Below are 16,606 nucleotides of genomic sequence, written 5' to 3' on the forward strand. Positions count from 1 at the left end.
GTTAAATATTAAATAACCAAATTTTATGATCAGCTTGAGCTCTAGATAAATTCCTGGACACATGATGGCTATTGCAATGGATTTTAAACTCTGCTTCCAGTCTGGAAATTTGTGTTAGTGATTAAAGAAACAGCTCACACTTCACAATTCACAAATCAATTTTTTTAGCTCACTCCTAAATACTTGCCCAAGTCTTTATGTTATTATAATATATATATTTTTATAATATTGTATTAATTTAAGGCCAGGTTTCCATCCAAGTGTTCTTTTGTTTGTTTGTTTGTTTGTTGTGGGAAAAATATTTCAGAGATCTGAAATGTTTGCTGATGCAGAAAACAGAATTAATATTTATCATTAATATTTATCATATATCCAACACTTGGTGAGCAAACTTGGAGTCATGTGGCATTATTTATCACTTGCGTTGGCTAAAAACAAACCAATAAATCACACCAGTGGGTTCTTCATAGAACCTCAACTTGTTTTTAATCGATAAAAGGAAGTGAAATTTAAAAAGAAAAAAAAGGTCAAACGTCTTGACTGTCACTCATTGGTACAGTACAGCTACTAGATTTCACCTCTAGAATGAATACCAGCTAAAAGGAGATTACATGCATTTTGTAAAACTCTTATCATCATTATTTAATTACATTTGCTCTTTTTTTTTGTCCAAATTATGCTGATTTAGCTTTTTCCAAAACAATTGCCAAGAGAGACAAGATAGAATGAAGGGTTAAGGGTCTTGCTGAAAGAACAGGAAAATTTTAGCTTCATTTTTTTTTACTAAACTATTCCTATTATAAAATGACGAGTTGAAGCGACTGTGCTCGGCCTCAGTGAACCACTCACTTTGGTTCCCTCCCACGTAGGGACAGATTTTGTCACTCTGGCGGCCGTAGAAAGCAGACTGGATGTTGATGACGCTGTTCAGGGGACAGTGGAGCACCATGGAGGAGCCTTCACATGTGTACGCTGTCAGGTAGCCTGCAGAGAGAGAGAGAGAGAGAGAGAGAGAGAGAGAGAGAGAGAGAGAGAGAGAGAGAGAGAGCGAGCGAGAGAGCACACAAAGACCAGAGACTGATTAAAAGCATTTTTTATTTTTTTATTTTGCATCACTTTGCATCTAGATATCATATTTTCACTCAGAGTGGAAAACATTCCAAATATTCAAAATTGAAAAATGTGTTTGTGTGTATAAATATATATATATATATATATATACATATCTTTGTTTTATAACCAGGGAGCTCCTGAATGGACATTGTGTAATTTTTTTAAGGAATTATCTCATGCGTACTTCCTCATGCACGGTGACTCTTGCTGTTTTTTTGTTTTTTTTTTTTTTTTTGCACCCGAGATTTGCTGTTTTCATGAGATTTTTTCTTAAAGGAAAGTTCTGTCATGTTCATGTCACGATAACTTAATTTTTTTTTTTTAATTTTGTGAAAATGAGAGAATTTTCCATGTTTCACAAGATTTTTTATATGTATATTTCTTTGTATGCTTTTTTTGCATGTTTCTCCGAATATTAGTCACATTAATGTAGCAGACATTTTTATTTTTCCAAATGTTTGTACTGCCTTTGTACAACACTTTTTTTGTTTGTTTGTTTGTTTTGTTGAAATCCAGTTTAGTTTTTGTACTGTTAGTGTTGCAGTAGTTCAGCTATGGGATTTTCAATGATATACTAGCACCTGAACAATGGTAGCGTACCCTCCTATAACATTACCGTAACTACTGGAGTAGCGCACCTACCATAAAACACTAACTAATGAGAATATTACAATTGAACAATGTGAAGATAATAAAATAGATATTGTGACACTTGCTGAGAAAATAAAATACATGTGGAAATTGTAATATACTGTAACACGAGGTGATGAAGAAGAAACCCTTGCAATCTTTAATGGCTTTTTTTTGTGATTTGCAATAGCGACGTACCATCATGAGGTGGTGGAGGTTCTGGTGTATTTCCTGTAATATAAGAGAAAATGTATGAGTAAAGTATCTCTGGTTAGGTTTGACATTAAAAACACTAAATGTAGCTGTTTAGGTCTCCTCCTTAATATGGCATGTGGGTCAAAGTTATCTGATTGAAATATTTACTAAAAGTGAAATTAAATTTTATGTTCTTAGCTCAATTTCTTTAATGACTGTGAACAATTATGGGGTATTTTTGTAGGATAATTTGCAAATAAATTACAGGAGTTCCACAAAAATGCTTGTAAAGCTCAAATCTGATTGGTTAAGCACAATTCTGCTGTGACTGTTCGAAGTAACATCAGCAGGTCAAACACACGCCAAACAAAAAAAAATTGTGCATTTTGTTTTATATTTTTGTGAATTTTTACTGAATCATTTATTTGTGGATCTATCTATCTATCTATCTATCTATCTATCTATCTATCATTTTATTTATATTTTTATAGATTTTATTTTTGTGGAATTCATGCTATTTATTGGCAAATTACTTATTTTCAGTAACCTTTAAAAAAATCATATTCATAAAGAAAATATGAGAAGAGTATGGGGTATTTTAAAATGAATTAAACTTAGTCTAAGTATTAAATATGCTAAGGATTAGAGTGTATGTATGTGTGTGTATGTTGTGTATAGTGTATAGTGCATGCTTCAGTACCGCGGCGTTTGCAGATATAGCCTCGGCGATAATCGCAGTTGTCATCGTTCCATAGTCCGTTGTTGATGTAGATGGAGAGGCAGTCCTCACCGTCGTAATCATCCGGGTTCCCTGGAACAACAAGCCAGAGTGACATGGCTGAGCGAGGATTGCTTTATACACTCTCTCTCTAACAGATGAGGGAATCTTAAGCCAAAGGTGCCTATCCTTAACCATTCAGATATTTTAATCCACCTCAGGTCATGTGACATGGTAAGGGTGAGACTGTGTTGGTTATGCTGTATTATTTAATGATACATTTTTTTTATATATTCTCTCTACTTCTCACCTGGAGACCAGTTAATATAACGGAAGGGAGATCTGTCCATCCACTCCCACCCTCCCTCTGTAACCGAGTCATGAGCTCCGATCCACAGAGACACCCCTGAGGGAATCGACTGGATTTGAGCTGCCAAACAAAAGATAAATAAATTAATTAAATTAAAGTCAATTTTTTATATGCAATAGGCTCTAATATCACCAGTATTGACACACTAATACTTTTATATAACGATTTCCTAAATAAAATATTTCTCTTTTTATTTGGTCTATCGCGGTCAAATAGTATTGAGCTCTGTATTATATTTTATTTCAAAACAGCGCAGACATGGACATGACATAACATGACTTAATTAATACAGTCTGTCCATATATGGAAATGTGGGCTTAACATTAAGGCCATATATAGAAATATGGGCATGTAAGTGAGTCCATATATGGAAATGTGGACATGTCATTGAATCCAAATATGGAAATATGGGCATATCGCTAAGGCCATATATGGAAATGTGCGCATGTCACTGAAGCCGTATATACTGCAGAAATGAAAGTGGCTCTGAGTGTGTTTATATCTGTGTGTGTGTGTGTACCCTGAATGAAGCCCTGCTCAATGGGATCAGTGATGCTGGCAAGGTCGCCTCCCTGATTCACACAGTCAGCACGAGCTTCAGCCCACTTGCGCATGGAGAATGGAATAATGTGATAGCAGTAATCATTAAAGGGGTCAGGAATCCACGAACCACACTTCTCATTCCAACCTGACAGAGAGAGAGAGAGAGAGAGAGAGAGAGAGGGGGGATTTCATTAGCATGACTGTTTAACAATAACAATGTAGTAAAAGTAAATTTGATTAGAGGAATACAATCTTAAAAACCTGACTGAACAATAACTAGGTTTAAAAAAATCAATTGTACAGTTTTACACTGACATGATCTCATAAGAAATTTGTATGAATTTGAATATAGAAATTAAGGAACAGTTGAGTATATAAAGTGGTACTAGGGAGAGAAAAAGAAGGTGAATGAATGCAAGGGACAGAAAAAGGATGAGAGGCACTGACATAGACGGAAAGAGAGAGAGAGAAACTCGTACCTGGTCCGGAGGTGGGCGGAACTGGTGGAGGACCAACACCTTTACCTGAAGAGATCAAAGCATCACATTAGTCTGAATATTATAAAACTTATATTTGTATTATAAAACTGTACCAGACAGCTGAAGGTTATGCAGATGATATTATATTTCCACTTTTTACTTAAATTTGTAAATACAGATAAAATTGTGAAATTAAAAATAAGAAAGATAAATGTATATCTTCCTTTGAAAAAAGTATATGAAGATGACAACAGAAACAAGCAGACTATAGGTATAAGAAAATCGGTTAACTAGCCTCTGACTGATGGTGATGCTCTGATCATAAAATAATGTTTTTAAAGACTAATGCATTCACACCAGTTGAGCACAGCTTTACACCTCAGAAGAGAGCTCATGTTTGACCTTTCTGGCAGATGAACGGATAGGTGCTAGAGCACGGTGCATCATTGAATTTTCCCGTCTCAAAGTGCTCCGTGCCACGGATTTGTACGCAGTCCTCTTCATTCCAGTTATCTGGCTGACCCTCGCCCCATGGCAAAAACTCCTGGAGACAGCAAACCAGAAATAAAAAAAAGTGGTAAAAAAAAAGTTTTTATAAACAAACAAACAATGAAACATAGACGTAAACTATTTAATGTCATATTAAAACTATGGTTTAGGGTTTAAACTTTGAAGAACATTGAGGGAGTGTTACGTACGGAAGGCGTTCCATCAGACCACTTAAAGTTTCCCTCTTGTTGGATGTCATTAAGTCCAATCCAGGAAGCTCTGGTAATATGAGCTTAAGAAAGAAAAAAAAAACAGAATAGACAGTCCGTTCCCATGGGGAAAATATCAGAATAAAACAAAGTGGATCGGCGAAAGTTTGAAATATTAACCACAAGGTCACGTGTTTAATACCAGCTGATTCTTCAAAATGCTGTGACCTTCTATATTTTAAATTACATACAAATGATATCTCGATGAGCAGCTGTCTGTCACTCACCTGTGATGAAGCTGACTGTCGCCTGGTTGTGGATGCTGACCAGGTGTCCGTTCTGGGAGACGCAATAGTTTTCAGCATCCTGCCATGTTTTAACCGATTCACTCTCGAAGTGATAGCAGTAATCCCCGTAGAGAAGGTATCCCTGATCACAGTGAAATTCTGCAGAGAGAGAGAGAAACCGGTATGAGATACGACACAGAGAGAACAGAGGGAAGGATATAGACTTCATTTATTTATGATACATTTATTATAAATTACTTATTTTAGTAAATAACAGTTTCATCTAATTGTTTTCCTTCTATTAATTAACTCTGTTTTATATTATTGATTTACAATATTACTGTAATTATTATGTAATTTATATACTATAAAGCATTATAAAAGAGAAACAGAGAGAGAGGGGGAACTGTAAGACATCCAAAAAGAAAAAGAGACAGAGAGACGAAAGCTGAAACAGAGAAAGAGAGAAAAATAACAAAATGGATAAAGCAAGACAAAAAAACAGAGACAGAGAGAGAGACAGAAGACAGAACAGAGACATAGACACAAAGACACAAAAAAGGATAGACAGAAAAACAGAGGAAGAAATAGACAGGTAGAGAGAGGGAGAAAGAGAGAGACAGATGAAGAATAAGAGTAAGACGAGACAAGACAAGCTGAGAGAGAGAGACAGAGAAAACAGATGAAAAAGAGAGTAAGACAGATGCAGAGGGAGATAGACAGATTAAGAAAAAGAGGGGACAAGCACAGAGAGAGGAACAGAGAGTAAAGAACAAGAGAGAAAAACAGAGACAGAGAGAGAAATACAGAGAGAAAAAGAGAACAGTAGAGACAGAAAGAGAAAGAGCGATGGAGATGAAGACACGGGAGCTAAAAGAATGAGACAGAGGGAGGGAGACACAGAGAAAAAAATGGAAAGAGCAAGACAAACAGAAAAAAACAACTGAGAGACAGATAGAGAAAAACAGAGAGAAAAAGAGTAAAACAAAAACAGAGAACGGCAGACAGATGAAAAAGAGAGTAAGACAAGCAGAAAAAGACAGAGAGAAATAGAGAGAGAGAAACAGAGTAAGACGGACGCAGAGGGAAAGACAGACAGATGAACATCTTGTTAAACTCTCTCAGGTTTATCCCACATTCATGATCAGTGTTAAAGCCCGTGCTGATTATATCTCACGTCTACGGCCGGGTTCTTACCTGGAGCACTCGTAGGTTTCACGTTCTGACCCCCCAGCATCTTACAGATGTACGCCTGGACCTTAAAGCAGTTTGCTGTCTCCCATTTCCCAGCGTAATTCCCTGTGCAGAAACACACACACAGATCAAACCACAAAATATTTGGTTTGTTGTATCTGCACCTTCTAAAACCGATTTAAAGCTGCAGTATGTAACTTTTTTCTGTTAACAATGAACATTTCAGACACGTACATTATACGCCATTACAGATTTATGTTCTATCACATCATACATGTTATTTTTCGCACAAAGTGAATACACTCGTGTATCCGCAGTACAGCTGATATTACAAAAAGTTCTTTCAAAAGGTGTTTGCAGTGATATATTTCTACCAGAGAGTATTTTTTAAAGGCCTACAGTTTTCCTTAAGCAACTGTGAATCTCTCTCTCTCTCTCTCTCTCTCTCTCTCTCACCTGTGTAAATCTGTCCGCAGTCCCACAGCTTATCTGTGTTCTTCGGGAAATTAGGGCTCCAGTTGGAAAACTCGATATTTGTCTTATCCACCCATCTAAATGTACCGTCCTGGTCCATATCTGAGGACACAAACAGAAATGTAATTAATAATAAAATTACATTTTAAAATTTAATTAAATCTATTTAATGATCTGAACTGAGTTTTCATTTGACCAATAAGTAAACGCATAAAAGACAAAAACGACAAGACAGGATATATGTGCAAACCTCATGGAAATTCTGATGAGCACATGGGATAACTGTGATATGATGATAATGACAATGACGTGATGTGATAATGACAATGATGTTCCTAACAGAAGTATGGATTTATACTCCAGACATTTTATTCTTTAAGGATTGGGATTCGGGAATTCTAATTCAGCACTTAATGTCAAAACAGATTAAACCTAGTCTTAGAACCATCTAAGCTTGTAAATAAACATTTTTATTTTAATATATCCCTTATCTTGTGTCAAAAATTCATATCACTTAGAAACATATCACTTAGTAAAGCAGTTTTTATGTAAACAGACAGGACAGAATGTGTGTAAGAAACTGACAGGAAGTTGTGATACCTGAAACTCCGATCCACACGTCGGGAATGTCGATCTGGTGGAGGTCCGGAAGCATAGCGTTGATGAAGTATTGTTCCTCCTCACTACAAAAGACAACAGACTTCAGCGAGCTCTTCAGCACAATGTCATCTTTAACAAATTATCATTACAGTTCTGTGATTAAGAGGTCAGTAACGGCCGTGCGCACTTTTTGATGGTCAGAAGGTTGGCTCCCAAGCTGCTGCATCTGGTCAGAGCCTCGTGCCAGCTGGTCAACAGGTGGCTGTTAGACACCACCAAGTAGCAGCTTCCTTTAAAGCTCGTCCAGCCGAGCGGGCAAATGGCTACAGACAGACACGAACGCTTCGCATTAATCAGCATGTTAATGATATAATATACAGTTACTCATCATGAAACAATGATAATACCTGCATGCTAGGGTTAATAATATAGGAACGCAAAGTAATGTAAATTATGTGGGTATTTTATTTTATTTTATTTTATTTTAAACAATAACACTTATAACAGCACTGCGAATGTAGAAAATTAACTTTTAAAAAATTTTTTTGTCTTCTATAATACTGTTTCTAAACTATAGATGCAGTCACTCTGCTGAAAAAAAACACAAAACAAAACATTTTCTGCAATGTATTCATTCCTGTTTTTCTACCAAGTGTGTCTGATTTGTTGATAGGCACACACACATATGCATAAAATTTTCTTTCTCTGTTCCCCGTCCTTTCTTTCTCAATTTTGTAAATTTCTCTCCCTCTCCTAATAGAGTGGCTTAATATTTTAATAGTGAAAAAATCCCATAAACCTTATGAATTGATAATAAAATCCTTGGTGGGTGAAAAAAAAAACCTATAGATAAAGTCAGCAGCAAAATTATTGGTAAAAAAGTGAAAAAGTGGTAGCAGGTGGGTAATTAGCTCAATCTCATACTGAAAATATGACAGAACTCTAATCATTAACTGACGCAAATTTATTAGTAGAAAGAAAACTTCAACTAAATAATAGATTTTTTTAATATAATAGTGAAACTAAAATTTTACAGTAGTGGAGTAGCACTGATTTCCAATTCTTAAAGTGCACAATATCTATATTAAATCAATTAAATGAGGTATAGTCTTTTTCTTCATCAATAATGATGTTTGATTTGTAATAAGCAGGATTTTCCTGTCAGTTCAACACACTTGTGGTAGACAGAGTGGAATAAGACTCACTGTTTAAGGCCCTCTTGCAGGCGAATGGATGTTCAGAGCGACACAGGTGAGTCCTCCACTTCCCGTATTCATCTCCTGACTTGATGAGACCAGTACACAGACTGTTCTGCTTATCGCTGTTAAACACAACACAACACAACACAACACAACACACACTTTAAAAACATTTAAACACCTGGTGTAAAAGTAATCGTCATAAAATAAAACAAAAACAAAGTTTACCATCATAAAATATAGTAGTAGTAGTATAAATAGTATTATTAACATTATTATTACTATTATTATTATTATTAGTAGTAGTAGTAGTAGTAGTAGTAGTTGCATTAACATTATTATTGTTAGTAGTCGTAGTAGTAGTGGTGGAACTTGTTTTCTGTAGAATTGTATTTTTTAATTTAATTTTTAATAAATGTTAAGATACTGAAGAGTAGACTCTGGGAGTGTTCCTCAATAATTCTGTAACGCCAACACTTCACCCATACCACCATCCTTTGAATTATGAATGTAAAACCTTTCATACTGTAATGATGTAATTTAGTGTTCTGGAAAAAAAACCCCAAAACATTCCCTTCTTCTCTTCTCTTTTACATTCCTTTTTGCTATTTTTTCAAACTTACAATACTATTTCAAGAATTTCTCCATAATTTCCAAAGGATGATTCCTTACAAAGAAGTAATTCTGTTCCCAAATGGTTTATACATGTTAAAGCATCTGAAACTTTAAACTTAATAGAGTTGTGACCTTGATCTATTTTTAAAGAGTCTCCCTTTTTCTTTCCATTCTTTCTTTTCGTCCATGGCCTGAATACTTCAGTTATATGTAAGGCATTACTTACAATTTGAAGGTTTTTTTATACGATCGTTTTAAAACTATTTGTTCGACATCTTGCAAACACAATGTTTTTGTTTTTTTCTTCTTCCTGCCTTAAATATGCTAGGTTAATAAAGTGATTATTGTAGTTGTTGATAATTATGATGTGAACTCTTACGTGAGATCAGGCTGCGAGTGAGCCCAGTGTGTGTAGCTGAAGGTAGATGCATCAGACCAACTGAACGTGGTGCTGTTTGGCTGAACTTGACAGGATATTGAGGTGCATTTCTGCAAAAGAATGAACTCGCATCAAAGACTGTTTGTTTGAGTGAAGAGTGTGAAGAGAAAGTATTTGCCCCTATGTAAATTTAAATGTAAATCCATTTACACTGCAGAAGAGAAATGTGGACTGTGCATGCTGGTGGTCCGGTCACTAACATCTTAACAATGTATAAGCGTTACAGTTACTATAGGAATCTCACACACTCTTTTAGTCTCTTTTATAGCCAGCATGTAATTCTTTTTTAGGTAAGTAAGTAAGGAGAGACTCACCAGGGTGGAGTAGCCAAGCCACAGGTCGTAACTGGACGGGTCCAGACCTAAGACGTAATTCTCCTCTTCTGCTGATTCGATGGACACCAAGTCAGCTCCCTCCTGCAAACACTCACTCCGGGCAGAGATCCAGCTCTTCCTCAATGTGTGGTGTAGTTTGTAGCAGTTAGAACCAAACTGTTCCCACCGATTCGCCGTGTCACACAACACAGGAGGGTTTGCTACAAAGAGAGAAAGAAAAGAACAGTAATGGACGTAGCTCTGTGATTAAAATATCCTTAAAGAAGCTATTTGATTTGAAAACATTGAAAATAATCAAAACCTGAATAACATACTTTTTTGTAGGTTTAAATACGCAAGAAACCAAAAGTGACCTAGAACCTAAAAGTAACCTTTAAGCCCCTTACACATTTTTTTTTAAAGAAGCGGTTCGTAATTTTTAAAGCCGTCTAACAATTACGAGCCAAATATCAATTGCATTACTAAACACTGACCAGTCTCCACCTTCCTCTAAACAAGCCATGCTGTTGTTAAAACTAGCTATGCTTCATAAGTTATGTTTTTTATTTTTTTAAAGAGGCAAAGCTGAGCAGCTCTGAGCAGACTGGCATGGGGCGGAGCTCTACTGAGCTTTTTTTTTTTGATTGTTTAAACGTATTAAACATTGACATCATATTTTTTTATTCATTCATAGTTACATTTAAAGTTATAACAAAACAGGCTAAGTTTTATCACTTACATTAAAGCAGCTATAAAGTTTTTCCGTGGCGGAAAACATAAAGTTACAGCTTTATCTCTGACACTGGAGACTCCTTCCATAAATGCTAAATAAATGTCTCCTTATAGAAAACTTCTCCATATCAAGAAATATACGTAAATATGTGTATATGCTGTACGAGTCCTCGTGTAAGTTGTTACTATAGAAACAATAACGTATTAGAACATAATAAACCTGACGTTTGCATTGCAGCTGGCACTACTATCAATTTCTGTCCAAGAAACTTGTAACAAAGAAAGTAGCAAGATTCAGTGCAGAGTATTTTTAAGTCATGTTTTTTTAAAAAATAATATTATGATAAACATATAAACATTACAAATGTGGCCTTTGAATAAAAGCTAATAAAGCTGTGGAAACCTTAAATCAACACATTTCATCAACTTCCACTCTGTTAGAAACGTAACGTACGGTTGTCTCGTTTGCAGATGTACTGCCGGTTTACTGTGCAGGCTTCATCGTTCCAGCGGCCGTTGCTGTTCCCATCCACTTGTCCACAGTCCTCATTGTCATTATAGTTATCTGGCTGTCCTGGCCTCCAGTACCTGTAAACGATCACGAAATGGTGTGAAACCGCAATATTTCACATTAAAGTTGACAAGCACTTTATTTCACAGTAAGCAAGCAAGTATATAGCATTTAGGTCCGTATGTGGGAATTACAATGAATGTCTGGTATATATTATAATTATTGTAATGTTTTTAAAGTAACAGTACCATATGAAAAGTAACAGGTTTGTACAATATAAAACTTGGTGCTACCATAACAATTATTTTAATACCACAAAAGGGTTCAGTTCTTGAGTTCTTGAACAGCTGCTCTGACAATAGTTCCAGCTGTAATTCAATGCGCTTATTCTAAAACGTTACCATTTTTATAGTAGCAGCTCATTCACTGGGACTCATCGTCATAAGTCTAAGGCTAATAATAAACTGCTAAAAAAAAAGTGTTGTTATTTAAAAAAACATATTGAGATTTCTGTTCAAACATTCTACAAGATTAAATGTAACTATAAATGGATAAAAAGTAAACACGTCAGAGTGTTAGCTGTAGTTACAGCTTGTTATCCGCATAAAGAGGAGAATCTGACTGTTATGAAGCACTGACACTGGAGACTCCTTCCATAAATGATAAATTAACATCTTCTTACAAAAAAAAAACTTCACCATACAAATCCCCGTTGTCTTAGTTGTTACTGTAGGAAAGATAAAGTATCAGGACGAGTGCAGATAGACAGATACTTACTCCAGGTATGGGTAATAAATGTTGCCATCGCTCCACTCCCAGTTCCCTTCAGAGACAATATCGTTCAGGCCGATCCAGTATATAGCGTGGCCGAGCTGCGTACTGACCCACGTCTACAAAGTGAGAATACGAGAGAACGTTAGGAATTACAGTTCAATGCAATTAATTTTCTTTATACAGGGTCCTATTCTTATTTATTTTTCTAATTTATTCACTCTTAATATACACTTTATATTACACCCTCAGTAAATAAGATTAAATAGGGCTGTTCAGAACAGCCTGAAGTTAGCTGACATGATCATTAGCTAGTTAGATGACTAGCTTATTAGTCGAGTTAAATTTGAGGCAGTAAGGACTTTGGTTGAATGTTAGCTGCTTATACAGATGTTTAAGATGTTAAACAGATATTTGGCTGAGTATAATGTTGATATTGTAGCTTATTAGCTGAGTTAAAGGTTAATTAGCTGTGTGAGGTAAACTTTAGATGTTTAGCTGAGGTAAATGTAGCTTATTAGCTGAGTTAAAGGTTAATTAGCTATCCGATTTAAACAGATGTTTAGCTGAGGTAAATGTAGCTTATTAGCTGAGTTATATGTTAGCTATTAGATGAGGTGACTATTAGCTTCTTCAGTGTGTTAAATGTTAGATAGTTAGCTGAGGTAAATATATGGCTTATTAACTAACTTAAATGTTAGCTAGTTTGGTGAGATGACTGTTATTTGTTGTGTTAAATGTTAGGTAGTTAGCTGAGTTAAATGTTAGCTAGCTGTCTGTTTTTATATTTTTATATCATGCTGTTTGAGTTTCTTAGATCTACATGTTTACAATAATCATAAATTTACTAGGAGTTGTAAATTTTTTTGGAATAGAACCTTGAGATTTTATTGGGAGTAAAAATTGCTATACACATATACACATAAAGTTTATTACTTTTAAGTTTAATGTAAAATAAGTTTATCAACCTTTTACACACCACGCCACCAGAACTTTCAGGCTCTGTTTTTTTTTTAGGGTCAGCTTTTATAACGAGACTCCACTACCCTCTGCCTGTCTCACCCTCTCATGAAGGTTCATGATGCTCATCAGATGACTTTCTTTCTTCTCACACTCTTCCAGAGCCCCATGCCAATTCTTTAGATCGGTGGAGAAATAGTAACACCTGTCCTCGTACTCCCTCCATCCTTTTTCACAATCGCCCAGCACTGAGATGGAGAGAGAGAGAGAGAGAGAGAGAGAGAGAGACAGGAACAGAGACAGAGACAGAGACAGAGAAGGAGACAATGACACAGGTGTACAGAGAAAAAGAAAGTGAGAAAAGGAGACAAAATGAGACAGAAGAAAAAGGAGAATAGACAGACAGACAGACAGACAGATAGATAGATAGATAGATAGATAGATTGATAGATTGATAGCTAGATAGATAGATAGGTGACTATTAGCTTGTCTTAGTTGAGTTAAATGTTAGTTATTTATCTGACATAAATATTTGATAGTTAGCCGAGTTGAAAGTTAGCTAACTGGCTGAGGTGATTATTAGTCCATTAGTTGAAGTAAATGCTAGCTGAATTAAATGTTATTTAGCTTGCTAAGTTGAATGTTAGCTGTCTAGCAGACTTGAATCTTAGCTGGTTAGGTGACAAATGTTAACCAGTTAGTTGAGTTAACTGCTACTAGCTGAGGTTTTTGTCTATTTGCTAGCTAAGTTGAATGTTAGCTAGTTACCTCACAATAATGCTAATTAGTTAATTGAATTCAATGTTAACTAAGTCTGGCACTGTTTAGCTAGTTGAGTAAAAGTCAGGGCATTATCTAGCTGAGTTAAATGTTAGCTAGAGAGTTGGTTTAAAAGTCACCTTTAGCTGAGTTGGGTCTTATCTACAGTTAGCTAGCTGACTGGGTTGAATGTTATCTAGTTAGTAGAGTTAAATGTTAGTTAGTTGAGTGTTAGCTGGTTAACTGAGATGATGCTGATACTTTAGCACTGTTATGTGGGATGTTGTTTGCTGTGTTTAAAAAAGTTATTAATGAAATATCTTACAGAAAATTTACTCAATAACTAATAGAATTTGATACCAACAAGAGGCTGATTTTATAAAGACTCTACTGAACTACATGAGTGGGACTAAGTTCAATTTTATACACTCTGTCATTTGACAGGATGCACAGTCATTTTAAAAAGCCATTCTGTGTGAAGAGGATACAAGTCCATCGTAAAAGTCCCATGACAGTGGCTTAAGTCATGTGATATAAGCATCCAAATGCCAGCAGTAATGATACTGCACTGCTAATGTTTGACTGGCCTTGCTTAATCAGTTTGCAGAGACTTGTAAAAAAAAAAAAATCACATGAATTGCAAATTAAGAGGTAAAGATAAAGAAAACTGGCTGTGAATCGAGGTGGACACTTTAGCATGGTTATGTGGGATGTTGCTTGCTGTGTTTAACAAAAGACCTTGATTATTTAAACATTTTACAGAAAATTTACTTGGCAAATTTACCAACAATAGGCTGATTTTATAAAGAAATGTTATTCAAATGGTGTTTATCAACCTGCATAAACTAAGTATTCCAAATGGTATGTAATATAGCTTGTAAAAAAAAGGGGAAAATTGCTAATGTAATGGAATTATGCTGGTTCTTTTTTGTTTGTTTGTTTATTAAGAACCTTAATCAATATTTTTACCTCTATTTTGTTTTTCATTTAATTTTGTTTAAAAAAAAAAAAAAAAAACCTTAACATCCTAATTTGCTAATGTAATGATAATCTGATGGGAGACTGTACCTCAAAATTATTTGTAATTTAATGTAAAAACAAACAAACAAACAAAAAACAAAACAAAAAAAAAAAAAGAAAATCCTCTAAATTCTAGTGTTTAAATTTAAGGCTTTTATAAAAACCTATATTGCTAATATCTCCTGAAATCTCCTGGTAGAATCCACATCAAATTTATTTTTTCATGTTATTTCATGTTATTTTTTAAACACCCCAGAATTGTTCATTGTTAATGTAATGGAAATCTGCTAATAGAATACACATCCAAAAAAAAAAAAAAAATCATCTAAAATAATAAAAATTAATCAAATTCAATCACAGCAATCTAATTCTGAAGACAAACTCAACATTCATCATTTAAATAATATGAAATTATTTTTGCTTCATTAATGTATCTTTATTATTAATCCATATCTATAAACTATAAAAAGTAATACTTACCAGAATGAACGAGACCAAAAAGCGTGATGAAGAGCAAGATCATTCTTTGCTCTTTGTCACTCAGTGAGGCAGTAAATTAACACTTTTTTTCTAAAAAAAAAAAAAAAACTCCCAGGCTATATATTATTTCTGTATATTTCAGTCCCAGTGTTAGAATAAATTCTAGCTGAGGTTAACATTCAAAGTTAGATGTTTTGCCTCATGTCTGTAAAAATGTCTTTTTTCCCACGATTCCTTGAGAGTGTGTGCACCAGCCCTCACTCGCCACAGCTCTGAGCATCTTCAGGTGTCACGGCTTCTTTTCAGTTTCATCCCAAAGTCCAAAGATGAAGCTGTAAAAACAACATGGCCGCCTGATGCTGCAGGAGACTCAGCATGAGATAGAGACCAACTTTATTGTCAATTTACAATCGAGCGTGATATTTTTTGTTCATATCAATAATAATTACAGTTATAGTTAACACTTTCATTACTGTTATGATTAAGCTGCAAAATACACAACTGAGCAAAAAAAGTGCATATTATAGGCTATTACAGGCCCACTACAAATGATTTAATTATAGCACAGAAATACACAATAAACCTTCAACTTTCATCTACTAATGTGTTAACATAAATTTATTGTGCTATAATTTTAACCATCATATTTTATTAAATATGAAATGGCAACTTTTTACTGATTAAATCATAAGAATGTCTCAAAAAAAATTACTTTTACCGTAAAATACTGTTAGTAGCCGTGTTAAAAAAAAAGTCCCATCTTTATGTCAGCCTTGAAGCCACACAGTAGTTCATAATTAAATATAAAAACTCACTCAGTTACATGCCTTACATCATTTACTCAATTCTATTTTTCAAAGTACACTATTGTAACTATTACATTTTGAAAATCAGACTCAATTCAACTAAACAAAACTATTCAACTTGAAGTTTGACCATTTTAAAGTAGTTTTTATGTAGACTTACACTGTAGGCTAGTTGCATGGTAGCTAAATGTGGATGCATTGAACTCTAAACATTCAACATGCCTGTTACAAATCAAATTTGTTGTTAAAAGTACATGAAAGTTCCAAACAGTTGGATTTACTGTTTATATTTGTGTATAGTATAAACAAAGATGGCAACATTAGACTAATCCAAAAAATGATGCATATTTTCTACACAGTACTGAGTTTTATAGTCGGAAAAATATAAATATATAAAATGTATGTACATATAACGTCAAAGGCACTAATTCTTTCTTTCTGAACAGCCAGGTGTATTTATAAGATCATTACCACAGTTATGGAAAATATATTATTATTATTATTACTATTATTATTATTATTATTAACATTATTAGTAAAATTAGTAGTAGTATTAGTAGTCATATTATTAGTAGTAGTTGTAGTAGTAGTTTTCATAAATTCAGTCAGAAAGTCCATTTTCATTTTCCCCTTTTACTAGAAAGAAACTACTATTGGTGAAGCACAATCCTATGTAGAATGAAATCAAAAGTTAATAAA

General features: G+C 34.5%; 1 protein-coding gene across 1 annotated transcript in view; it reads right to left on the reverse strand.

Annotated features, from left to right (window-relative positions):
- Window positions 1-15,418, reverse strand: part of LOC113535520 (macrophage mannose receptor 1) — a 36,710-nt gene extending 21,292 nt beyond the window's left edge. The window contains exons 1-20 of the mRNA XM_026928851.3: window positions 15,102-15,418; window positions 12,945-13,090; window positions 11,889-12,001; window positions 11,055-11,188; window positions 9,869-10,089; window positions 9,495-9,604; window positions 8,507-8,622; window positions 7,489-7,624; window positions 7,302-7,384; window positions 6,684-6,803; window positions 6,231-6,332; window positions 5,034-5,192; window positions 4,747-4,829; window positions 4,451-4,592; window positions 4,049-4,093; window positions 3,547-3,714; window positions 2,967-3,086; window positions 2,639-2,749; window positions 1,942-1,974; window positions 850-984 (exon numbers count right to left, since the gene is read on the reverse strand). Of these exons, the coding sequence (XP_026784652.3) occupies window positions 850-984; window positions 1,942-1,974; window positions 2,639-2,749; window positions 2,967-3,086; window positions 3,547-3,714; window positions 4,049-4,093; window positions 4,451-4,592; window positions 4,747-4,829; window positions 5,034-5,192; window positions 6,231-6,332; window positions 6,684-6,803; window positions 7,302-7,384; window positions 7,489-7,624; window positions 8,507-8,622; window positions 9,495-9,604; window positions 9,869-10,089; window positions 11,055-11,188; window positions 11,889-12,001; window positions 12,945-13,090; window positions 15,102-15,144 (2,320 nt within the window). The 5' untranslated portion in view covers window positions 15,145-15,418. The remainder of the gene's footprint in view (window positions 1-849; window positions 985-1,941; window positions 1,975-2,638; window positions 2,750-2,966; window positions 3,087-3,546; window positions 3,715-4,048; window positions 4,094-4,450; window positions 4,593-4,746; window positions 4,830-5,033; window positions 5,193-6,230; window positions 6,333-6,683; window positions 6,804-7,301; window positions 7,385-7,488; window positions 7,625-8,506; window positions 8,623-9,494; window positions 9,605-9,868; window positions 10,090-11,054; window positions 11,189-11,888; window positions 12,002-12,944; window positions 13,091-15,101) is intronic.
- Between the last annotated feature and the right edge of the window lie 1,188 nt (window positions 15,419-16,606).

The sequence above is a fragment of the Pangasianodon hypophthalmus genome, chromosome 15 (assembly GCF_027358585.1).
Source record: "Pangasianodon hypophthalmus isolate fPanHyp1 chromosome 15, fPanHyp1.pri, whole genome shotgun sequence".
NCBI classification, from domain to species: Eukaryota; Metazoa; Chordata; class Actinopteri; order Siluriformes; family Pangasiidae; genus Pangasianodon; species Pangasianodon hypophthalmus.